Raw genomic sequence first — 24,579 nt, 5'->3', positions numbered from 1 at the left:
ACTCCAGACAGACGGTCACCCAAGGCCGGAATCGAACCCAGGTACCTGGTGATGTGAGGCAGCAGTGCTAACCACCGTTCAAAAGAACGAAAGGCGACGCGATGAAAAACATTGTTTTACACAAGGTGGGGTTAGGATGTGGAATGCACTCCCTGGGAGACTGGGAGAGTGGAGGCAGATTCAATCATGGCTTTCAGAAGGGAATTGGATAAGATACTGTCAGGGAATAAATTGGAGGGCCAGGATGAAAGGGCGAGGAGTGGGGCTAGCTGTGTCTCTCTTGCAGAGAGCCAGCAGGGACTCGACAGGCCGAGTGTCCTCTTGCGATTCTGGTTTTGTTGTCGGGAAACTGGTCAGCGATATGCTAAGGAGGCCCAACTGTTAGAATCAGACGCTCAAGATGCAAGGTGAACACAAGTTGTGTTTTCTACATAACTGAGAGGGAGAAACAAGCTCACGAGGAAAACACAACCTGGGCATTTTTGTGTCTCGACATTATTGCATCAACGAGTCAGCACACTTGTGGCGAGACACCCCAGGAGCCCCTTACCCAACCACCATCAATGGCGGCCTACCTCAGGACTTGCTGATGGGCCGACCAGACAGGCTGCGAGAGCTCAGCCCTCCTCCCCAAAGGTAAGGGCGGCCCCGTCGGGATGTTCCACGAATATTGCAGGATTCAGGCCACCGTACAGGGAAGATCCTGCCTCAGGTTCTGGCTGTTGGCGGGGCTGAGAGTTGGCGCGTCAACTCGAGGCTCCATCGCACAACCTGGACCCTCCATCTGCCCCATTCGGTCAAACGGCCTCATTTCAACCCCACCTCCAATAATTGTACTCCAATTATTGCTCGAAGAAGATGGAAGAAAACGCACTTTTGTTTAATGTTTCTCGGGGGGAGGGGGGCAGGGCCGGCTCAAGGCACCGGCAACTCGGGCTGTCGCCCGGGGCGCCATGTGCTCGGGGGCGCCAGAGACTCGGGTCCCGCGCATGCGCAGTTGGGCCGGTGCCAACCAGCGCATGCGCGGTGGCCGCCCACCCCGAGGGCGGCACCCCGGCTCGGTCAGCCCCCCCCCCGCCCGGTCCCCCCCCCACGCCCAGTCCCCCCCCCCTGCCCCCCTCGGGTCCGCCCCGCCCTCGGGTCCGCCCCCCGCCCCCCCTCGGCCCCGGCCCCCCCGGCCACGCCCCCCCCCGGCCCCCCCCCCCCCAAGGGCGCCGAAGTTCAGCTTGCCCGGGGCGCCAGCAACCCTAGAGCCGGCGCTGGGGGGGGGGGGGGGGGGTGGGGGGGGGGGACTGACTGTGGTATCCTCCATTTTGAAATGCAAAGGGCGGGATTTTCCAGCCCCCCCCCCCAAACCCGGGAGAGGTTCACATTAACTTTCTACCAGGAATTAAGGCAAAATCATTCGTTCCATGTCATAAATATCGTTTGACCCTTTTATTTTTTACTTTTCACCACATACCAATTTTCTGGAGTCTTCCGTCGCTTTCACGCACAGATTTTCCAATGGGATAATACCACGGGGTTCCTTATCCTGAGGAAACAAAACCAAGACTTTGTTGGAAGAACGTGTTGTTGGAGATTTGCGTTTTGCCTGCGATGGAGCATTTGAGCGACGAATCGAGGCTGGGGTTGGTTTCCTTTGGAGCAGAACAGGCCGAGGGGCGACCTGGTTGAGGTGCGTAAGATTATGAGGGACCTGGATAAGGTGGATAGGACGCAGCTGTTCCCCTCAGCTGAAGGGTCAATAACGAGGGTGATGCGGCCATCAATTCACTCTGAGACACGAGTTGGAGTAAACTGTGGCTTTAATCGGCTTACAACTGAGCCTGCCTGCGACTGTGCTGAACTGAGGGCGGACTCGCAGGCCCGCAGCACTTTTACTTCCTGAAGGGGGCGGAGCCAAGGGCGGAGCCCTGTACATGCTCGTCATCTCCCCCTGTGGGCTTCATCTGTGAGCCGTTGTGCGGCTCTGCCCACAGGGGGAGATGTACAGGAGAAACACAGTAATGTACAGTGTGAATTATAGTGGTTACACACACCACAGAGGGGGCATAATTTTGTTTATTTATTTTTAAATTTAGAGTACCCAATTCATTTTTTCCAATTAAGGGGCAATTTAGCCTGGCCAATCCACCTACCCTGCACATCTTTGGGTTGTGGGGGGCGAAACCCACGCAAACACGGGGAGAACGTGCAAACTCCACACGGACAGAACCTGGGACCTCAGCGCCGTGAGGCAGCAGGGCTAACCCACAGCGCCACCGTGCTGCCCTAAGGGAGCATAATTTTAAGTTGAAAGGCAGGAGGTTTAGGGGGGGATTTGAGAAAAACCAATTTCACCCAGAGGGTGGGGGGGGAACCTGGAATGCAGTGTCAGGGAAGGACATAGAGGCGGGAAACCTCACAATGAGCACTTGGAACGCCATAACACTCAAGGATATGGGCCTGGGAAGGCAGCAGGGTGGCCTAGTGGTTAGCACAACCGCCTCACGGCGCTGAGGTCCCAGGTTCGATCCCGGCTCTGGATCACTGTCCGTGTGGAGTTTGCACATTCTCCCCGTGTCTGCGTGGGTTTCGCCCCCACAACCCAAAAATGTGCAGAGTAGGTGGATTGGCCACGCTAAATTGCCCCTTAATTGGAAAAAATAATTGGGTAATCTAAATTTTTTAAAAAAGATATGGGCCTGGGGAAGTGGGGTTAGTGTAGTTTATTGTTAGTACAAGCTGGATGGGCCAAAGGGCCTTTTCTGTACTGTATGATTCTATGACCCTAAGAGTATTTGTTGTGCAGTGACATACTGCTCGATGGCTCCTTGCCAATGCGGTGCTTTTCTGACCACTAGGCCTGAATGGAAGCACTTCACAATTGCTCCGCTTTGTCCCTCTTTCCCCACCTCTGAGGACCCAGGCGGGGACAGGATTCACCTCATGTTTTGGTGGGGTTTGGGGAAGGTTAGCGGGGGTGAAGTGTGAGGGAAAATGGCGGGGGGGGGAGGGGAAGATCAATCAAGGCACGTCCACAGTTTCCTTTCCGGGAGGGCGGGATTTTCTCCGCTCCCCCTCCCCCCCCCCCCCCCCCCCCCCCCCCCGGGATGTTTTATGGTGTCGGAGACAGTTCGCAATCGTCCGCCAATGTCTACAATGGTGTCCCCCGTCGCGGGGCGGGGTGGGGTCCTACCTTCGACGGGACCGGAAGACGTAAGATGGTCACCAAGAAACCCAACCTATTCGCGGTTATGCTGCTCACCAGGAGCCGAAGTCTCCTGGCAGCAGCTCAGTGCCTGGGCGGTGGTCTGACCTGGACGACCGCGGTCAATATTTGAGCTGTTCACCCTCCACTTATGGAGCGAGTGGCCACACTTTCCCTGGCCTGAGAGTTTTCCGGACTGGGAATTGGAAATTCAGGAGAAACTTCTTTACCCAGAGAGTGGTGAGGATGTGGAAGTCGCGACCACAGGGAGTAGTTGAAGCAAACGGTATTGACGTGTTTTAAGGGGAATCCAGACAAATATATGAGGGAGAAGGTGAACAGAGGATTACGGTGGTAGATTTAAGTTAGGGAAGATGGGAGGAGACTGGCAGGAAGCAAATAAACACCTGCATGGACTGAATGGGCCGAATGGCCTGCTCATTCTATGTAATCACACTTGACGTGAATAAAAAGCCACTTACTGTCGTGTACTCAAAGTAATAGAGGCAATTGTCAGTCAAAATAAACCACCGGCGCTTCCATGTCTTCACCCGACCTCCTGTAAATATAGTTACAGACACATTACATGGGATCTCCTCCCTATGAAGATGTCCCATGGCTTGTTTATCTAGGACTAAGCACCGTCCCTCATAAACTATCTACAACCCAGGGATCTTCCAAAATCAAAACAATGCTCCATCAGCCATCTATCTGTAAGCAAGTAAATGGTTGTAATCAATGATTACCTCACTTTTACAACCCCTTAACCACAGCTTTAGCAGACATATTGCCTGTACTGCATGCGGACTCCATTTCTGTCGCCGCTTTAGTCCACCCAAGGCTGAACCCTCGCTATTCTCTTGACAAGACTTCAGTTTGTTTTCCCAGAAGACTTCCATGATCCAGAGGCGGAAAAATCACATGCTCACAACTTTTAGCTCGGTTTCCCTGGTGAAGCTATAGCTTGAGGGGGCTCCACGCCGCGTCAAGCGTGGCTGACCAGGGGTCTCCCCCGCTCTTACCACCAGCCATGGCGCATTTGGGAGGATGTGGAGGTTGACAATCAGCCTGTTTGGTCACATTGTGAACCCACCTTCTTTGGCCGTCAAGGGGCTGGAGTGGGAGCCGAACATGGAGCTTCAGCTTCAGAGGCAGGGAGGCTTCCCACTGCACCACGAGACCTCCAGTTGGCACTCCATTGGCTGGTTTAGTACACTGGGCTAAATCACTGGCTTTTAAAGCAGACCAAGGCAGGCCAGCAGCACGGTTCAATTCCCGTACCAGCTTCCCCGAACAGGCGCCGGAATGTGGCGACTAGGGGCTTTTCACAGTAACTTCATTGAAGCCGACTCGTGACAATAAGCAATTTTCATTTCAAATAGCGTGAGACGCAGATGGTTCATACCTCTGGAGTTCCAAGTCCCTTGGTAACAAAAGTCAATGGAGAAGCTGCCCATCCCTCAGACCCCACGGCCATTTAATGCTCAGATGGGGCGTTAATTGACTCAAGGCCTCACCTGCCGGGGGGGGGGGGGGGGCGGGGGGCGGGTGGGGGAGGGGGGGGGGGGGGGGAGACCCGACTCCAAGAAGTTGTCAACCAATCAAATCTCCCGGCATCTCTCTGCTCCCAGCAGCGCCACTGGGGGTGCAGTGGCCACTGCTGGGACTGCAGCATAACCCCAATGGAGATTGCAACTGGAGCCAGGTGGCAAAGAGGTTGGGAGACCGAGGTGCAGAGCCCAGGGTGGGAGAGGAAACACGAGGGGGTCCCCAAAGGGCCCAGGGATCCCGCAACTGAGCTAACCCCACACTTTCCCAGCAATCGCCTGAGAAGTGGGACCCGCCGGGCCTCAAACTGGAATTCCCTCTTTTCCAACCGCAGGAAAAATTGTAGAGGGCAACAGGAGGCCCTTAATTGGTAAGTAGACGGCCATTTACGGGACCCAAGTGGCCTGAAGGCAGATATGACAGCCCAGGCCTATCCTTTCATATGCAAAGTTGTGGTGGGGTTGGGGGGGTGGGGTGGCGAATGGCATTATGGCCAATTTTACACCCTGCCCACCTGCCAACTCAGCCCCCAGGGGATGTGTGTATGTGCCCAACAAGCATTCCTGTGGTCCATACGGCCCGGTGATCGATTGTCTGTCGCCTCGTTGTGTTCGGTCCATTGCCTTTACTCCTCTCAAAAGCCACAGTGATTGGCGAATGTCTCACTTACCCAGTTTGGAAAGCCATCCTTCCCGGTCTGGGTTGAAAAACGTGTGCGTCAGGTCATTCCCGTCATCCTCCGGAATTTTAAACGGCTCATTCCGGATACTCTCATACAGATTCTATTCCAAGGAATCAAAACGGAGAAATTCTCAGCATCTGAAGGCTCAATTTGACTTGAAATTCTATCCGACTGACCCGAAAGATCTAAATTTCACCCCCCACTTCCCACGTCCCGCAGGAAGGACATTTTGGCCTTGGACAGAAAGTGATGCAGATTCACTCGACACTGGGGCTAAATGGGTTAAATTATGTGGTTGGGGGGGGGGGGGGGCAGGCAACATAGGCAAGGCTTTCTTGAGTATTGAATATTGAGGGACGATCTAATTGAGATGCTTAAGATGATTAAAAGATCGGATAGTGTCGATTGAGAGAAGCTATCTCCTCTGGTGAATTTAGAGGTGTCAACTGTGATTAAATATATTCCCGGAGGAATTGGGCGCTGTTCGGCTGCCAGTCAAACAGCCTTTGTCTGTCCCCACGAGGTGCAGTGATTAGCACTACTGCCTCACAGCGCCAGTGATACGGGTTCTATTCCGGAGGGCAGGTGATGAATCGATGGGCCGACTGGCCTCCATCTGTGATTTTCAATATTTTCTATGACTGGCTAAGATTTTTTTTTTCTTTTTTTTAAATTTAGAGTACCCAATTATTTTTTCCAATCAAGGGGCAATTTAGCATGGCCAATCCACCTAGCCTGCACATCTTTGGGTTGTGGAAGTGAAACCCACGTAGTCACGGGGGGAATGTGCGAACTCCACACGGACAGTGACCCTGGGCCGGGATTCGAACCTGGGTTCACAGCGCCGTGAGGCAGCAGTGCTAACCCACTGCGCCACCGTGCCGCCCTCTGTCTGGCTAAGATAACGCCCGGATGATATTCCTCCAGGGTCCCGTGTCTCGGGAGATCGACCTCCAATTTCTGGAGACTCCAGGACAATCCTGGAGGGTTGTCAGCTGGGGTGATGGGGTGTGCGTGCGTGGGAGTGAGGGTATCCCGAACGAGGAGGGATCACCCGAAATATAGAGCCAGGCGGGATCATAGAATTTACAGCGCAGAAGGAGGCCATTCGGCCCAGCGAGTCTGCACCGGCTCTTGGAAAGAGCACCCTACCCAAGCTCAACACCTCCACCCTATCCCAACAACCCAGTAACCCCACCCAACATTGGGATGCCGAGGAACATTTCACCGCTCAAAGGTCACTGGAAATCTGGCAGTCACTCCCGCAAAATAGTGGTTGGGGGTGAGAGGCCGATATAAAATTATTTTTAGAAACCCATTTACGGGAGGTGGTTCAGTCGAAATGGAAACTGTAGATTTTTCTGAGGTGAGCAGATTGAAGAATGTCGGGTCCAAGGTATCGATCGGCCATGATCTAATTAACGAGCAGAACAGGATGGAGAGGCTGGACAGCCCCCCTCCCGTTCCAACGCAGGACATTTCTCAATGAGCCCAGGAATTGTCCGTCATTTGCAGGCAGTGAGGTATTGGCGAGTGCGCCTACCCTGAGGAGCTCGTGCGGGAGATTGCCTCCATTGTTAATGCCACGGTTCATTGCTACGAACCGCTCCAGTGCGGGTTTTTCCTTGACGTTCGGATTGTGGAGACTTGTGTTCAACATGATGACGGCGAAGGACAGCACGTAGCAGGTATCTGGAACGAGAGGAAGGCCGTTAGCCCAAAAGGTGCACATGCGTGGGCCGAATGGTGCACACGCGGTTCCACTGTTTACATCGAATCGTAACGTCATCCCGAGAAGGCCCGTGCGGGTTAGGGCGGGGGTTACGGGGTTAGGGCGGGGGAGTGGGCCTGGGTAGGCTGCTCTTTCAGTGGGTTTGTGCAGACCCCGACGGGCCGAATGGCGCTGTAGGGATTCTCTGATACCGAGGGAGCGCTATGAATCAGAGAATTTACGGTGCAGAAGGAGGCCATTCTGTCCATCGAGTCAGCACCAGCCCTTGGAAAGAGCACCCTACATAAGATCACACCTCCACTCTATCCCTGTCACCCCCACCTATCCTTTTTTTGGGGGGACAGTAAGGACAATTTATCACGGCCAATCCACCTAACCCGAAACATCTTTGGACTGTGGGAGGAAACCGGAGTACCCGGAGGAAACCCACGCACACACGGGGAGAACGTGCAGACTCCGCACAGTTGACCCAAGCCGGGAATCGAACCCGGGACCCTGGAGCTGTGAAGCAATTGTGCTAACCACTGTGCTACCATGCCGCCCGTTTTCCGGATTTAAAGGAACCCAAGGCAATATTTCGCAAGTGTGTTACCCTTGGCGTCCAGTTATCCATCAATCGATATCTATGAACACATTATCCAATCATTATCACATTGCTGTATTTGGGAGCCTGCTGTGTTATATTTCCTATAGCCCAACAGTGACTATGCTTCAAAAATACTTCACTGGCTTTAAAGTTCTTTGGGATAATTTGAGGCCACCAAGTTGCTACATAAATGCAAGAGTTTGATTGGCTGTAGGATCATGCCGCTCAGTGTAAGTCAATTGATGCGCAAAAGTATTTGTTCTCCACTTTCTTAAAAATAAATTTAGAGTACCCAATTCTTTTTTTTGTGAGGGTCAGTGCCCAGCACCGGTCAGTGCCCAGTAATGGTCAGTGCCCACTGAGGGTCAGTGCCCAGCACCGGTCAGTGCCCACTGAGGGTCAGTGCCCAGTGATGGTCAGTGCCCAGTGACGGTCAGTGCCCAGTGATGGTCAGTGCCCAGTGAGGGTCAGTGCCCAGCACCGGTCAGTGCCCACTGAGGGTCAGTGCCCAGTGATGGTCAGTGCCCAGTGAGGGTCAGTGCCCAGTGACGGTCAGTGCCCAGTGACGGTCAGTGCCCAGTGAGGGTCAGTGCCCAGTGACGGTCAGTGCCCAGTGAGAGTCAGTGCCCAGTGACGGTCAGTGCCCAGTGAGGTCAGTGTCCAGCACAGGTCAGTGCCCAGTGAGGCCAATGCCCAGTGATGGTCAGTGCCCAGCGCCAGTCAGTGCCCATTGTGGGTCAATGTCCAGCTCAGGTCAATGCCCAGCGATGGTCAGTGCCCAGCAAGCGTCAGTGCCCAATGAGGTTCAGTGCCCAGCGATGGTCAGTGCCCAGCGAGCGTCAGTGCCCAGCGAGCATCAGTGCCCAGTGCCGGTCAGTGCCCAGCGATGGTCAGTGCCCAGTGACGGTCATCCGGGTAAGGACGGCAGATGTCCTTGAGATGGGTTTTTACAACAATCGACAATGGTCACCATTAATTCCAGATTTAAAAAAAATTAAATTCAAATTTGACCATCTGTCAGGGTGGGATTTGAACCCGTGCCTCTGGGTTTCTGGGGTAAAAGTCCAGTGATAACACCAATGCGCCATCGCTGCCGCCTCCCCTTGAGACAGCTAACTCCCTTCCATGTAACGTTATTGAGAGAGTTAGGAAAGTGGTGACCATTCCCTACCAGTCGATTGAAAGACGTTTGGGTTACAGTGACAATACCGCGTTGCAAAAGCTTCCATCATCCTGTCGATCTTCTGTGCTTCACCTGGTAGTCGAAAGCTCCACAGAAACTGCCTGTAAGTTAGAGAAAACATGCTGTTTGGTGTATTGGATCATAAGAACATAAGAACATAAGAACTAGGAGCAGGAGTAGGCCATCTGGCCCCTCGAGCCTGCTCCGCCATTCAATGAGATCATGGCTGATCTTTTGTGGACTCAGCTACACTTTCCGGCCCGAACACCATAACCCTTAATCCCTTTATTCTTCAAAAAACTATCTATCTTTACCTTAAAAACATGTAATGAAGGAGCCTCAACTGCTTCACTGGGCAAGGAATTCCATAGATTCACAACCCTTTGGGTGAAGAAGTTCCTCCTAAACTCAGTCCTAAATCTACTTCCCCTTATTTTGAGGCTATGTCCCCTAGTTCTGCTGTCACCCGCCAGTGGAAACAACCTGCCCGCATCTATCCTATCTATTCCCTTCATAATTTTTAATGTTTCTATAAGATCCCCCCTCATCCTTCTAAATTCCAACGAGTACAGTCCCAGTCTACTCAACCTCTCCTCATAATCCAGCCCCTTCAGCTCTGGGATTAACCTAGTGAATCTCCTCTGCACACCCTCCAGCGCCAGTACGTCCTTTCTCAAGTACGGAGACCAAAACTGAACACAATACTCCAGGTGTGGCCGCACTAACACCTTATACAATTGCAACATAACCTCCCTAGTCTTAAACTCCATCCCTCTAGCAATGAAGGACAAAATTCCATTTGCCTTCTTAATCACCTGTTGCACTTGTAAACCAACCATCTGTGACTCATGCACTAGCACACCCAAGTCTCTCTGAACAGCCAATGAGGATCGAGAGACACATGAGGGTTTATTTGGGGGATAGGAGGGGGGGGGTGGAGTAATTGGATGGAATACACCCGGTAAAATGAGAGATGGAGCTCAGAGGAAACTAAGCAAGTTAGCGACTTGTGAAAGAGACTCTTGATTATTTTATAAATCTCAGAGCCACGCAGAGATGGCACTGGCATCTATGCGGGTAAGAGGGTTTGAAGACACTGCTTTGAAATGTCTGCTCCATGCTTCAGCTCTGGTTAAAGAGATATGGGGAACAGGTAGGGAGGTGGAGGAGATCAGCCATGATCTGATTGAATGGCGGAGCAGGCTCGAGGGGCTGAATCGCTGACTCCTGCTCCTAATTCCTGTCTTCCTATGATTTCGGCAATTTTTTTGCTGGGCATAAATCAAGTGCAGTGAGCATCAACAGTAACCGATCTTACACAATCAAGCACAGAGCATTGAACACTCACTGGGTTCTGATCGGAAATAATGCTGGAGTCCCCTTACATCACCCTTGATGCATGGTCCCACTGTAGAACCCTGACAATGCCTCCGTTTTCAGCTCTATCTACCCTCCAGGGTTCTCAGAGCAAGGTGAGTTAAAATTGCTGCCCGCTTGGGGGAATGTGTGTACACATCCCAAACACTTGCCATCAGGCAACGTTACCATCCAGCAGTGCCCAGCGACTTGCATCTCAAGACCCAGAACTTGACGGAAAATGGACGCTGCCTTGCAATCCCCTTTCGCTCCTTTCCCACCCCAGCGCTCCACCACCTCGGGTTGCGGAGGGAGAATTAAGAGCTCCGTCCGCGCACCCTCGACAAAGTTTTCTCACAAGCTCCGGGGATGGAAGGGCAGTCCAGGTCAGGAGGCTTCTGGGACCTGGTAGGACCTGGCAAGGGTTTCTCAAAGTGTCAAAAAACAGAGGGCCGCTTGGCTGACGGTGGAGCGCCATCCAATTTGGGCGTCTGGATTGGATGTCTGGAGGGTGATGGGGGGGGGGGGGGGGGGGGGGGGGGGAGGGGGTTCATTTATTTTTGACACTCAATGACGGTCATCATCACTGAGACCAGCTTGCAGCTCCAGATTTCGTGAATAGAATTTAAATTCCACCTGCTGTCAAAGTAGGCCCCAAAGCAGTAGGCCGGGCCTCTGGGCCATCACCTCACCCTCCCCGTGTCTTTCTGACAGGTTCAGGCAATATATCATCCTCTCTCCTCATCATTCCATATCAAGAAGCAATAAAAATAGTTGTTTATACCTCAAAAGAAGGGGAGGGGGAGGGGAAAGTGGGGATAAGTGAGTTAGTTGCCGATTGTGATTAAATGTATTTCTGGAGGTTTCATCATGTGACTTGCTCCCCCCCCCCCCCCCCAACCACACACACACACACACCAGCCATTAATCGGCCAACACATCCATCCTCGAGACACACTCTGTGTGGAGTTTACACGTTCTTCCCGTGTCTGCGTTTCCTCCGGGTGCTCCGGTTTCCTCTCACATTCCAAAGATGTGCAGGTTAGGTGGGGTTACGGGGAGAGGGTGGGTCTAGGTAAGGATGCTCTTTCGGAGGGTCAGTGCAGACTCGATGGGCCGAATGGCCTGCTTCTGCACGGCGGGGATTCTATGATTCCGTGAAACTGTAGGGACAGAACAAAAATGGAAGCAACTGAGACAGTCCACGAGAGAAGGGAAAACATTTGAACGTCCTTTGCACAGGGTCAACCACTGACAACCCCACTCGGACGTTCTCACCTCAGTGCCTGGACAAGGTTGAGGTCAGCAAACTCATGCAGTTCCACAAAGCACTGTAGAATCCTGAGGTATAATGGTTCTCTGCAGAGAAAAAGGGAGGAAAGAGAAAATCAGTCAGTGTTTCCGAGGCTGCTCCGCTAGGGGTTGCCAACTCCAACTTGACGCATTGCTGGACTTCTCTCCTCCGATCACTCTGCCCTCCAGCCTTCCGCCATTGGTCACCTGACATCTCCCTCCTTACAGCGCCGCTCCTTCCCCGAGCCAATGGAAAAACCAGCTGATCCTCGGCTATCAGGAAAGTGGGGAGCACGGTAGCATAGTGGTTAGCACAATTGCTTCACAGCTCCAGGGTCCCAGGTTCGATTCCGGCTTGGGTCACTGTCTGTGCGGAGTCTGCACATCCTCCCCGTGTCTGCGTGGGTTTCCTCCGGGCGCTCCGGTTTCCTCCCACAGTCCAAAGATGTGCAGGTTAGGAGGATTGGCCATAATAAATTGCCCTTAGTGTCCAAAATTGCCCTTAGTGTTGGTTGGGGTTACTGGGTTATGGGGATAGGGTGGAGGTGTTGACCTTGGGTAGGGTGCTCTTTCCAGGAGCCGGTGCAGATTCGATGGCCCATCGAGTCCGCACCGGCTCTTGGAAAGAGCACCCTACCCAAGCCCACACGTCCACCCTATCCCCATGACCCAGTAACCCCACCCAACACTGAGGACAATTTTGGACACCAGGGGCAATTTTAGCATGGCCAATCCACCTAACCTGCACATCTTTCGGGACTTGTGGGATGAAACCGGAGCACCCGGAGGAAACCCACGCACACACAGAGAGAACGCGCAGACTCCGCACAGACAGTGACCCAAGTCGGGAATCGAACCTGGGACGCTGGAGCTGTGAAGCAATTGTGCTAACCACTATGCTACCGTGCTGCCAGATGTCTTTTTTTACACGACAATCGCCAATGGTCACTTTTAATTCCAGATATTTTATTGAGTTTAAATGCCATCGCCTGCCGTGGTGGGATTCGAATCCGGGTCCCCAGATCATTCTCCTGGGTTTCTGGATTACTAATCCAGCAACCATGCCACCTCCTCTGATGTAAACTTGACTCCAGACCCACAGCGGCGTGGCTGACTCATAACTGCCCCCTCTGAAATGGCCGAGCAATTGCCACTCAAGAATATTTATCCCTCGACCAACAGTAAAAAACAGGTCAGTCGCTCATTCACGCAATGCTGTGTGCAGGGAGTTTGCTGTGTGCCACATTTGCTGCCACATTTCTTACGCTTCAACTCGACGACATCTTAAAAAGTATTTTGTAGGCTTGAAGACTTTGGTTGACGAAGAGCGCTTGACAGATGCACGTTCTTTCTATTCCCCCCACTTCAGCTTTCAGAGAGAATATGTACTGGGTCGCGCTCCACAGATGCTAAATCCGATTAATCCCATTGGATCTCACCTCTGCCCGAGATAGTCTCCAATGGCTGTTTTATGTAGACCTTCTCCCTTGTACAGGAACTTGGCAATCTCCTCTTCCTTTGAACTCAGCAACTTGTTCTGTATCAGGTGCTCTATACCCTAGAGCAATGGAAAAAGCCGGTTGTTATCAGAGCTTCAGGTTTATAGCAGTCGTAACCTCGTGCACTTTCACCACAACACCCGTCTGAGTCTAGCAGAGAAGATCCAATTGCAATTCTCTTCCTGCACCTAGTGGGGCGCTAAGACAGACTTTCCTCTGTTTTCCATAGCCAGTGATTCCCGGAATAGTCTGTCGACAGGGCCTTATACCTTGAGGGGCGCTATGCCACATCAAGCGTAGCTGACCAGGGGCTGGATTCTCCGATTTTGCGTCTTACGACCAATAGGTGGGCGCCGCCCCCGCACCGATGTTCCGTCTGGTGAGGGTCTAGCACAGGGGTGGGAAAACTACGGCCCGCGGGCCGCATGCGGCCCACCAAAGGTCTTTATGCGGCCCACCAAGATCAAGTCATAAAAAATAAAAAATAATTTTTTTAAAATTTTTTATTTTTTTAATTATTTTTTATTTTTTATTTTTATTTTAAGGTTAATGGGGGGACTGTTGGGTTACTGGTATAGGGTGGATACATTGACTTGAGTAGAGTGATCATTACTCGGCACATGTGTTTCATGTGAAGTTTCTACTTTAAAATATTAATTAATAAAAATTAATTGCTTTTTTTTCTTTAAACTGAGTTACTTTGTTTTTCAAATAAATGTGTTTCATGTAAAGTTTCTACTTTAAAATATTAATTAATAAAAATTATTGCTTTTTTTAAAAAACCTTTTATTTTGGCTATTTTAAATATTAATTATTTTACTCAATATACTATGCGGCCCTTTAAAATTGTGAATTTCTGAATGTGGCCCTTGCACGGAAAAGTTTGCCACCCCTGGTCTAGCAGCTGCGTCGTGCAAAGCGCCCAGCTTTACCTGCAGATATGGATGCAGAATGGCCGGGTCCGTGACTGCTTATGCGCACGGCGCCGGCCACTCGCGGACTCAACCTGCCAGATAGTGCCCCCCCCTGTAACCCCCCTCGCCACCCCCGGACCACCCCTGCACCAATCATGGGCATGCAATCCACCGTAGGCTGGATTGCATGCCCGCCGTTAAAGAAATGAAATGAAATGAAAATCGCTTATTGTCACGAGTAGGCTTCAGTGAAGTTGCTGTGAAAAGCCCCTAGTCACCACATTCCGGCGCCTGTTCGGGGAGGCTGTTACGGGAATCGAACCGTGCTGCTGGCCTGCCTTGGTCTGCTTTCAAAGCCAGCGATTTAGGTCTGTGCTAAACAGCCCGACAGTTTGGGCACGGCCAGGGATTGTGCACGAAAGAGACGCAAAGGTCGGGATGTTGGGCACTTCTTCATTTCCCAGAGAATTGTGGGATATCGGAATAAGTTAGCATCTCGCACAGTCTGTGCTGACACTCAGCACAAACTCAAGAGTGTGGGACTGGTTCGAGGCGGGGGTTGCGATTACATCCTAGGAAATGTAAGCAAATTCCCAGTGGACGTGAACGTGGTCGACCCGATTCCCAGGATTGGTTTCGATCGCTTAAGGTGTTCGGAGGTGAATTTTTCCCCAATTGTTTCCTCCCGACTTCGTCTTGTTTTTTTTTTGTTCAATGGCTCTCCCAGGGGTTGGAGCTGCAGACAAGATGCAAAGTGTGTAATCATGACGTCCCAGGCACCATAGTGTAGAAGGAGGCCATTCGGCCCATCGAGTCTGCACGAAACATCTGAAGAAGCATCCCACTCCCCCACCCTATCCCCATAACCTTTTTTGGACGCTAAGGGACAATTTAGCACGGCCAATCCACCTAACCTGCACGTCTTTGGACTGTGGGAGGAAACCGAAGCACCCGGAGGAAGCCCACGCAGACACGGGGAGAACGTGCAAACTCCACACAGTCACGGGAGGCTGGAATCGAACCCGGGTCCCTGGCTCTGTGAGGCAGCAGTGCTAACCACTGTGCCACCATGTATGGGCGGGAGAGGAATTAGAATAACAACTAATCCTACCTGATCATCATTTTCCTACGTTTGTACAGCCAAAGGTAAAAACAGTCACTTGTATCATCAAAGGATTAAAAAAAAAATTTCTAAGATCAAACAGCGGTTGCACAGGATATCAATTCATCAACCTTCAGGTTTAGAATAGATTTTGGTATTTCTTACGAGCATCTTTGTTTCCTGTGGTTTTTCAGCGTTACTTACTGCCCACACAATGAGCTGCACGAAATAAGAGCGTTTGAATAGCGTGATTCACCTTTGCTCTCTCTCTCCAGCGTGTCTGAACCTCTACAAACCTCTCCCCGTGTCTGCGTTGTTTGTTTTGCGAAGTTTCGCTGTATCTTTTATAATCTTTATTGTCACAAGTAGGCTTACATTAACACGGCAATGAAGTTACTGTGAAAATCCCCTCGTTGCCACATTCCAGCCCCTGTCCGGATACACTGAGGGAGAATTCAGAATGTCCAATTCGCCCAACCAGCGGGTCTTTCGGGACTTGTGGGAGGAAACCGGAGCGCCCGGAGGAAACCCGCGCAGACACGGGGAGAACGTGCAGACTCCGCACAGACAGCGACCCAAGCCGTGAATCGAACCCGGGACCCTGGAGCTATGAAGCAACAGTGCTAACCACTGTGCCCTTCAACCGGAGGAACCCAAGCGGTTCGACAGCTTATTACCTAAATTAATAATAAACCACCACATTTTGCCCTTTCCCAGAAGCACGGAATCTTTACGGGAGGGAGCGAGGCCATTCAGCCCATCGGATCTGCACCGGCACTCTGAGAGAGCATTCTATCCCACTCCTCTAGCTTTATCCCATCCTCGGCTGGCCCAGACAGTTGAGAGAGGAATCCGCTGTCCAATAATCGTCTGGACCACCCTCACTTTGGCAAAAAAAAAACATTCGAGTTACCCATTAATGGTTCCTCAGATCTGAAGGATGGTTTATCTCTGAAACCTCCTTCCCAAAACATCCCGTTCCTCCAATTCTAGTCTCTTGCGCGACCCCCCCATTCTTCAGCCTACCATAAGTCATCGAACCTTCAATCATCTAGGCCCCAAATTCCGGGATGTCACCTCCAAAGACTTTCGTCTCTCTCTGTCCTCCCGCCCCCTCTGTAAAGGGCAATTAGGGATGGGCAACAAATGTTGGCCCAGCCAACGAGGCCCACATCCCGTGAAAGAAAGAAAAAAAAAAGGTGTTTTAAGGCCTTCCCTTGACTCGGTGTCATTTTGTGCCTCTTTATGCTCCTTATGAAGTGTGTGTTGGGGGACGGTGGAAGAAGTTACTACATTTAAAGGTGGCTACATGAATGCGCGTCGTTATTGTGAGTGGTCAGGTTGATGCGCTTGAGCTAGTCGACGTTGAACTATTTCCCGGCACAGGACAAAACCAAAAAAATGTGGTTTTACTTTTCAGTCCCTTGGTGAGGGGCTGGTTTTGCTCACTGGGCTAAATCGCTGGCTTTGAAAGCAGGCCAGCAGCGCGGTTCGATTCCCGTAACAGCCTCTCCGAACAGGCGCCGGAATGTGGCGACTAGGGGCTTTTCACAGTGACTTCATTTGAAGCCTACTCGTGACAATAAGCGATTGTTATTATAATCCTCAACTCCACGTTCCCGCCTTCCCCCCCTGTAACCTTTGATTCCCTCACGGAGTAAAAATCTGTCCCTCTCAGCCACGAACATACGGAACGTTGCAGCCTCCACAGAACTGCACAGACTCACCATCCTCAGAGAGAAGAAATTCCTCCTCATCGCTCTCTTAAATTAGACTTTTAATTCCGCATTTTAAAAAATAAACCACATTGAAATGTCAGCAACGGCTGTGGTACGATTCGAAAGCTGGGGCGCGATTCTCCCAACGGGAGACTACGTGCCGATGCCGGAGTGAAAACCGGAGTGTTTCACTCCGGCGTCGGAGGTCGCTCCTCGCTCCCTATTCTCCCACCCCCAGGGGGCGAGGTGCGGCGGCGCGTCAATTTCGCACGCCGGGCCTTGACGCCGCGTCAAAGCGGCGCCACGTAAATTACGCGGCCGGCAGCGTTTAAATTATGTCACCCGCGCATGCGCAGATTGGCCGGCGCCAACCCGCGCATGCACGGTTACCGTCCTCCTCGCGGGCGCCCCGCAAGACATGGAGGAGTGATCTTGTGGGGCGGCAGAGGAAAAAGAGTGCGTCCTTTAGAGACGCCGGCCCGCCGATCGGTGGGCACCGATCGCGGGCCAGACCCCTCCTGAGCACCCCCCCTGGAGCTCGATCCTCCCTCCCCCCATCACAGGCCGCACACGCAGCGGTCGCACGCTGTTCACGCCGGCAGCGACCAGGTGTGGTTGGCGCCGGTCTGAACCGGTCGGATTGGGCAGGCCGCTCGACCAATGCGGGCCGGAGAATCGGCGCTCGTTTGTTAGAAATGGCAAGCGGCGATTCTCCGAGCGGCCTGTCGTAAAACTCGGCACGCCGTTTTGGGGGGGGGGGGGTGGGTGGGAGGATCACGTGCGGGTGCCAGGGCGGCGTGGCGGGAATCGCCCGGCACTCCCGCGATTCTCCCACCAGGCGTGGGGGTCGGAGAATCGCGCCCCTGGTCTCTAGAGGTTTACCCGGGTCTCTGGAATACTCGCCCACTGCGCCATCACCTCTGGACAGGGGCAGGGAGGATGGGGCAGTGGGAATCCGGAAGGGATAACCAGTACCTTTTTAGGATCCATGTTGAACTTCTTTTTTCCCGCCGACATCTGTTTGTTTCTCTCGGCCGCTAGGCTGAAGTGAAAAGAGAGGGAGAGCTCATTAAGGAGGGAACGCTAAGCTTGGGTACGAACCGGGATCTCGTTCCAAGAAAAGCCACCTTGGAGCAAAAACAAGAAAGGTTGGCTCACGTGAAGTGTGCTACTTTGTTACTTCACACATTTCAAACAACAAAAGTGAGCAGCGGAGGCGATTTTTCACAATTAACCAGCTGGAACTGCAGCGGTTTTGAGACCCCGCTCAACACCACCCCCTTCTCAAGGGCACTTGACTAATGGACATGTGTTCTACTTCCTTCCTGACCTCCTATATCAGCCCAGGGCGCATTATCTTTCGAACAAGTCACTAATCTAATTGCTTCCAGTCCTTACACTAACTATAGCCCCACATCCGCTCGTAGACGGACTGTTGGAGATTCATAGAATCCCTACAGTGCAGAAGGAGGCCATTTGGCCCATCGAATCTGCACCGGCCCTTTGTAAGAGCACCCTACCCAGGCCCACTCAGCCGCCCTATCCCCGTAACCCCACCGGACCTTTGGACACGATGAGCTATTTAGCATGGCCGATCCTCCTAACCTGCACATCTTTGGACTGTGGTAGGAAACCGGAGCACCCGGAGGAAACCCAGGCAGACACGGGGAGAACGTGCAGACTCCGCACAGACAATGGCCCAGCGGGGAATCGAACCGAGGTCCTTGGCGCTGTGAGGGAGCCGTGCTAACCACTGTGCCTCCTGCCCGCTGTAATCAGCCAATGTTTCCAATATCGTTCTATCCGAGGTGAATTAGGTGGAACTTGTTTAGTGTCTTCATCAACAATTCCTGCTGCCCTACGTTGGCTCAGGCCACGGTATCAGGTGGACCACTTGGGGACCCTTCACGTTGAGAGTCATTACGGGGCTGATTTACCCGATGATTTGGGGATGGTCAGTAATTGTTCACTCCTCACCTCTCCTCTCTGTAGCTAAAGTTCTCCAGCTCAGTGATAACTTCGGCAATTTCCATCTTCAACCTCTGCAAAGAGATAGTTCACAGTCAGCAAAAAGAGTCAGAGGAAGATTCCGGCAGAAAGGAAATTCAGCCGAGGGGTTATTTTGGTTTGGTGGGAGGATGTGAAGCTTAAGCCGGGAGATGGAGCTGAGGGGCATCTCAGCCATGGGGCGCGATTTAATGGGACAAAAACAGAGTCCCGATTTGGGCGGATTTAGCGGGGTGTAATGACACTGCTATTTAACGGGACTTTGCCATTTTGTGTTGGCCTTGGAGAGGAATGCCCCACTGAGTTTCACTTACCTCATTTCTCGCAGTATTTGCGTACCGGGGCGCCAATTTTAATTGCCGGCCAAATCTTTCAACCCACCTCAGCCTCCAGACTCTTCCCTCTAGACCCAACGTCCCAGTAAGGGAGACAGTCCCTCACCCCACCTCTTAAGGGAAAGGCACCCCCGGGCCTGATCCCTGGCACGGGCTACCTGGCATGTGGGCACCTTGGCACAGCCAGCCTGGCACCCTGGCAGTGCCCCATGCCAGCCTTGCATGTCCACCAGACGCCCTGGAAATGCCCGGGTTGCCCTGCCAGGGTGCCAGTGCCAAGGTGCCAGGCTGCCAGTCTCAAGGTGCCCGGGTGCCAGCAGGACTGCCAGGGTACCACCCTGCCCGGAGCCCGACCACCCGCGGGGTCTCTAATGGCCTGGGAGACACCCCCCCCCCCACCCCCCCAAGGTGCTGTTACACTTAGTCCACGTTTGTGGAAACCAATGTTTTTTTTTAATACATTTAGAGTCAATTCATTTATTTTCCAATTAAGGGGCAATTTAGCGTGGCCAATCCAACTACCCTGCACATCTTTGGGTTGTGGGGGGCCAAACCCACGCAGAATATAGAACATAGAACAGTACAGCACAGAACAGGCCCTTCGGCCCTCAATGTTGTGCCGAGCCATGATCACCCTACTCAAACCCACGTATCCACCCTATGCCCGTAACCCAACAACCCCCCCTTAACCTTACTTTTTATTAGGACACTACGGGCAATTTAGCATGGCCAATCCACCTAACCCGCACATCTTTGGACTGTGGGAGGAAACCGGAGCAGCCGGAGGAAACCCACGCACACAGGGGGAGGACGTGCAGACTCCACACAGACAGTGACCCAGCCGGGAATTGAACCTGGGACCCTGGAGCTGTGAAGCATTTATGCTAACCACCATGCTACCGTGCTGCCCCTCAGCCGGAGCCAGGATCGAACCTGGGACCGAATGGAATAGCAGCATTGGTCACAATGGCCGAGCCCTCCAGTCACTCGGAATCTTCTTATTTTCGCTGGTTAGCCACAGGATTTCCTCAGGCGAGTCAAAATGAGACCGAGGTTCAGAGGGTGAGGGTTAACTTGCTTTTAAACAAGGGGTTGAGTTCCAGGCGATTGTCCTGGGAATGGACCCCACCTGCAGGGCAGGCAGGTTGTGAACCTTCGTCTATCCAGACGCTGGCGGAAACGGTGGCGCATCGGGAATGACGCTGGACCGTCGATTATTGTGGAATCCCAAATGGCTCATTGATGCTCCTTCAGGAGAGGAAATACTGTTGGTCTTCCAGTGCGAAGAGTTGGCCGCGACCGAGTGTTGCAGACTGGCGCACACTAAGGACCATCATGCTGAGGGTGGAATGTACACTTGAGGCTGCTCTTGGTGTAGAATGGCCACAGTCTAAGGCAACCCCCAGCCATGGGGATGTACACTGAGAGATGGAACCCTTGGAACGTGCAGTCGATAATGTTTAACATGAAACAATTGTAAATATCATAAGAACATAAGAACTAGGAGCAGGAGTCCCCATCTGGCCCCTCGAGCCTGCTCCGCCATTCAATGAGATCGTGGCTGATCGTTTTGTGGACTCAGCTCCACTTAACCGCCCGCTCACCATAACCCTTAATTCCTTCACTGTTCAAAAATCGATCTATCTTTGACTTAAAAGCATTTAACGAAGTAGCCTCAACTGCTTCAATGGGCAAGGAATTCCACAGATTCATGACCCTTTGGGTTAAGAAGTTCCTCCTCAACTCAGTCCTAAATTTGCTTCTCCTTATTTTGAGGCTACGCCCCCTTTTTCTAGTTTCACTGCCAGTGGAAACAAGCTCCTGCTTCTATCCTATCTATTCCCTTCATAATTTTATAGGTTTCTATAAGATCTCCCCTTCTAAACTCCAATGAGTGTAGTCCCAATCTACTGAGTCGCTCCTCATAAGCCAATCCTCTCAACTCCGGATTCAACCTAATGAATCTCCTCTGCACACTCTCCAGTGCCAGTACATCCTTTCTCAGGTAAGGAGATCAAAACTGTACTCAGTACTCCAGGTGTGGCCTCACCAGCACCCTATACAGCCGCAACATAACCTCCCTGCTTTTAAACTCCATCCCTCTAGCAATGAAGGACAAAATTCCATTTGCCTTCTTAATTACCTGCTGCAGCTGCACACCAACTTTTTGCGATTCATGCCACAAGGCCACCCAGGTCCCTCTGCTCAGCAGCAATTGTTTACCATAATAGTCCATTTGGCTGTAACCATTTAAATAATAGTCCATTTTGCTGTTATTCCTTCCAAAATTGATGTCCCCACATTTACCAACATTGAACTCCATCTGCCAGACCCTTGCCCACTCACTTAAACTATCTATATCCCTCTGCAGACTTTCCGTGCCCTCTGCAGTCTTGGCTCTATGCCATTGTAAGTGTAATGAGGCACCTCAAGCACAGTTTTTTGTCATGTCAAACTTGAACTGTTAAGTAACGTACTTTTCCAAAGTATATTTTTTGGACAAACTCCAAACGGAAAACTAAGTGATGTTAAAGTTGGGAAGGGCTCATTATGTACGTCAGCTAGAGGTGTGTAATATAGATTCTGGCCATGTGCCTCAGTCAGAGCACTAAGACTCTGTTCCAGGGGCTGGGATTCATCATTTCCCGACGCCAATTTCACAATTGCCGATCGGGCAGGGAATCCCCTTTGACTGCGAAATCGGGGCTGGCGCCTGCTGACGCGGATTTTGTACACTCCACCCCCTCCGGAACGGCGTCATCTCGCCGCACGCCACACGCCGTTGAGAGGGCCTTAACGCCTCACCTCAAGGGCCCTCCCCCGATGTCCCCACCCCCCCCCCCCCCCCCCCCCCACGATGGGCCGAGTTCCCGACCCAACACGCGGTTGGCGTGTCGTCTCAGCGGTCGGGAAGCCTGCGTGGCGGCTTCGGACTGCGTCCAGTTCCGCCAACGGCTGCTGGCCGGGGTGAGGGGGCTTCCGCGAAGGCTAGGGGGGCTGGTGGTGGGGGGGGAGAGGGGGGGGGGCAGGGGGCACTATCTGGCAGGTCGGGGTCCGCGAACGGCCGGCGCCATGTTTTACTGCACGACCACGAGCGCATACACAGGCACAGACCCAGCCAGTCCCCAGGCGTTTTTATCGTGGGAGCCCGGAGTTTTACGCAGCGCGGCTATAAGTCCCTCATCGGTTCGCAGGATTGGTGAGGGGTCGCCGCGGCTTGTTTCGACGTAAAACGCCCCAGATCCCCCGCACTTCGGCTCAAAAGCAGCGAATCCAGCCCCAGGCATTTACATCCCACCTGAATGTCTTTCTGAAGCTCTTCCTTGTGTTCACGGACCCTCTGGATCTCTTCTCGTTCCTCTGGCTTGAGGTGGGAGAATTCTGGGGGAGGGAAGCAGGGTGTTACAATTAGATATTACCCACGTGAAATGTGCCTTTCATTACTCAGCTTTACATCCTGTCATTTGCTCCTAGGATGTGGGGCGGACGCTGGCCGGGCCCAGCATTTGCTGCCCATCCCAAATTGCCCTTTGAGAAGGTGGTGGTGAGCCACCTCCTTGAACCCACTGCGCCCCCTATCCTGTAGGTACACCTAAAGTGCTGTTAGGGAGGGAGTTGCAGGATATGGACCCAGCGACCGACACATTTCCAAGTCAGGGTGGGGAGTGACGTCATGGGATCATAGAATTTACAGTGCAGAAGGAGGCCATTTGGCCCATCGAGTCTGTTGGGTTCTGCTGCTTCGGATAACACAGGCTGCTACTTGATGCAGTCTCAACTAAAGGATACTCCAGATTCTGAAATTAGCTCAACGTGTTTATTGAACTATTAACACAGTTCTCAAATGAGTTCGACTCTCTGCTAATCTAACTGTAGTAACTCAGTCTAACTGTACCAGCCTGCTCTAAGCCACGTGCTGGGGTGTGATGCTGCTGATCAACCCTGTCTAACTCTCTAGATGTCTGTCTGTGCAAAGAGGCAGGGTGTGAGTGCTTTGACAAAGAGTCATCGGGCTCGAAACATTAGCTCTTTTCTCTCCCTACAGATGCTGCCAGACCTGCTGAGATTTTCCAGCATTTTCTCTTTCGGTTCAGATTCCAGCTTTTATCAATTCTTGGCTGACTGTCTGTGTGGAGTTTGCACGTCCTCCGTCTGTCTGCGTGGGTTTCCTCCGGGTTCTCCAGTTTCCTCCCACAGTCCAAAGATGTGCAGGTCAGGTGCATTGACCGTGCTAAATTGCTCCTTCAGCCCAAAGGTTTGTAGGTTAGGTGGTGTTATGGGGTTACAGGGATAGGATGGGGAAGTAGACCTTTCAGAGGGTCGGTGTGTGGTGATTGTAGATCTGAGTAGATGCAATACAACTGAGCAAGCACTAGAGGGAGCACTGGAGTGCTATAAATACACAGGGACAGGAAGTGAGGACACACTTCACGGAAGGCAGAACTCGTAGCAGGACACAGACACAGGCAGGTAGCATTTGAGGTAGCCGTAGGTTAGGATCTGAAGAGAGAACAAATTCACAATAAAGCAGCTTCTCCACCTTTGAGACTAAGAGCTTTATTAAGACGCAAGGAACAGCACATGGTACCAGGAGTGGGGAACAACACAGGTGCAGACTCAATGGGCCGAATGGCCTCCTTCCGCACTGTAGGGATTCTGGGTGGGATTCTCCGATCCTCCGCCAGGTCGGAGTATCGGCTGAGTGCCCGCCGGGTTCGGCCGAGTCTCGCCGGCGTGGGGTTAGTATGGTCCCACCCGGTGGGACCTCAAAGTTCTGGCTGCGGGGGCCGTCCTGGTTGGGGGGGGGGCTCCACGGTGGCCCGGCCCATGATCAGGGCCTACCGATCAGCCGGTGGGCTAATTCCGTGGGGGAAGGGGGGGGGGCTATTTTGCTCTGCGCCGGGCCCCTGTAGGGCTCCGCCATATTACTCGCGCCGGCCGTGGTGCGCCGGCTTTCGAGCGCCAAAGCAGCGGACACCACTCCGGCGCCATGCTACCCCCCGAGGAAGGGGTGAATACCTGGGCCTGGAGGCCCATTGATGCTGGAGTGGCTCACGCCGGTCCACACGTCTACTTTTATAATCCATTACACTTGCAATAAACCACAACATTCCATTTTCGTTCCTGATCACCTGCGTACGAACCTTCAGTGATTCAAGCACTGGGATACCGAGATCCCTCTGTACGTCAGTGTTCTGTAAACTCTCTCCAATTAGACAATAAACTAGTTTCCTGGTCTTCCTGCCCAAGTGGACAAGTTCACAGTTTCCCACATTGGGCGGCACAGCAGCACATGGTTAGCACTGTTGCTTCACAGCTACCAGGGTCCCAGGTTCGATTCCCGGCTTGGGTCACTGTCTGTGCGGAGTCTGCACGTTCTCCCCGTGTCTGCGTGGGTTTCCCCCGGGTGCTCCGGTTTCCTCCCACAGGT

At 52.5% G+C, this 24,579-nt stretch overlaps 1 protein-coding gene across 3 annotated transcripts in view; it reads right to left on the bottom strand.

The window, feature by feature from the left end:
• Positions 1-24,579, bottom strand: part of LOC119956524 (cytohesin-3-like) — a 76,862-nt gene that overhangs the window by 6,701 nt on the left and 45,582 nt on the right. For all 3 annotated transcript variants that reach the window (XM_038783813.1, XM_038783814.1, XM_038783812.1), the window contains exons 2-11: positions 22,447-22,529; positions 18,784-18,848; positions 17,782-17,848; positions 13,013-13,131; positions 11,559-11,639; positions 8,913-9,025; positions 6,967-7,115; positions 5,412-5,523; positions 3,676-3,752; positions 1,463-1,534 (exon numbers count right to left, since the gene is read on the bottom strand). In XM_038783813.1, the coding sequence (XP_038639741.1) occupies positions 1,463-1,534; positions 3,676-3,752; positions 5,412-5,523; positions 6,967-7,115; positions 8,913-9,025; positions 11,559-11,639; positions 13,013-13,131; positions 17,782-17,848; positions 18,784-18,848; positions 22,447-22,529 (938 nt within the window). The remainder of the gene's footprint in view (positions 1-1,462; positions 1,535-3,675; positions 3,753-5,411; positions 5,524-6,966; positions 7,116-8,912; positions 9,026-11,558; positions 11,640-13,012; positions 13,132-17,781; positions 17,849-18,783; positions 18,849-22,446; positions 22,530-24,579) is intronic.

The sequence above is a fragment of the Scyliorhinus canicula genome, chromosome 23, assembly GCF_902713615.1.
Source record: "Scyliorhinus canicula chromosome 23, sScyCan1.1, whole genome shotgun sequence".
NCBI classification, from domain to species: domain Eukaryota; kingdom Metazoa; phylum Chordata; class Chondrichthyes; order Carcharhiniformes; family Scyliorhinidae; genus Scyliorhinus; species Scyliorhinus canicula.
Note: the sequence above shows the minus strand (reverse complement) of the source record. Positions and strands in the feature narration are given on the sequence as shown.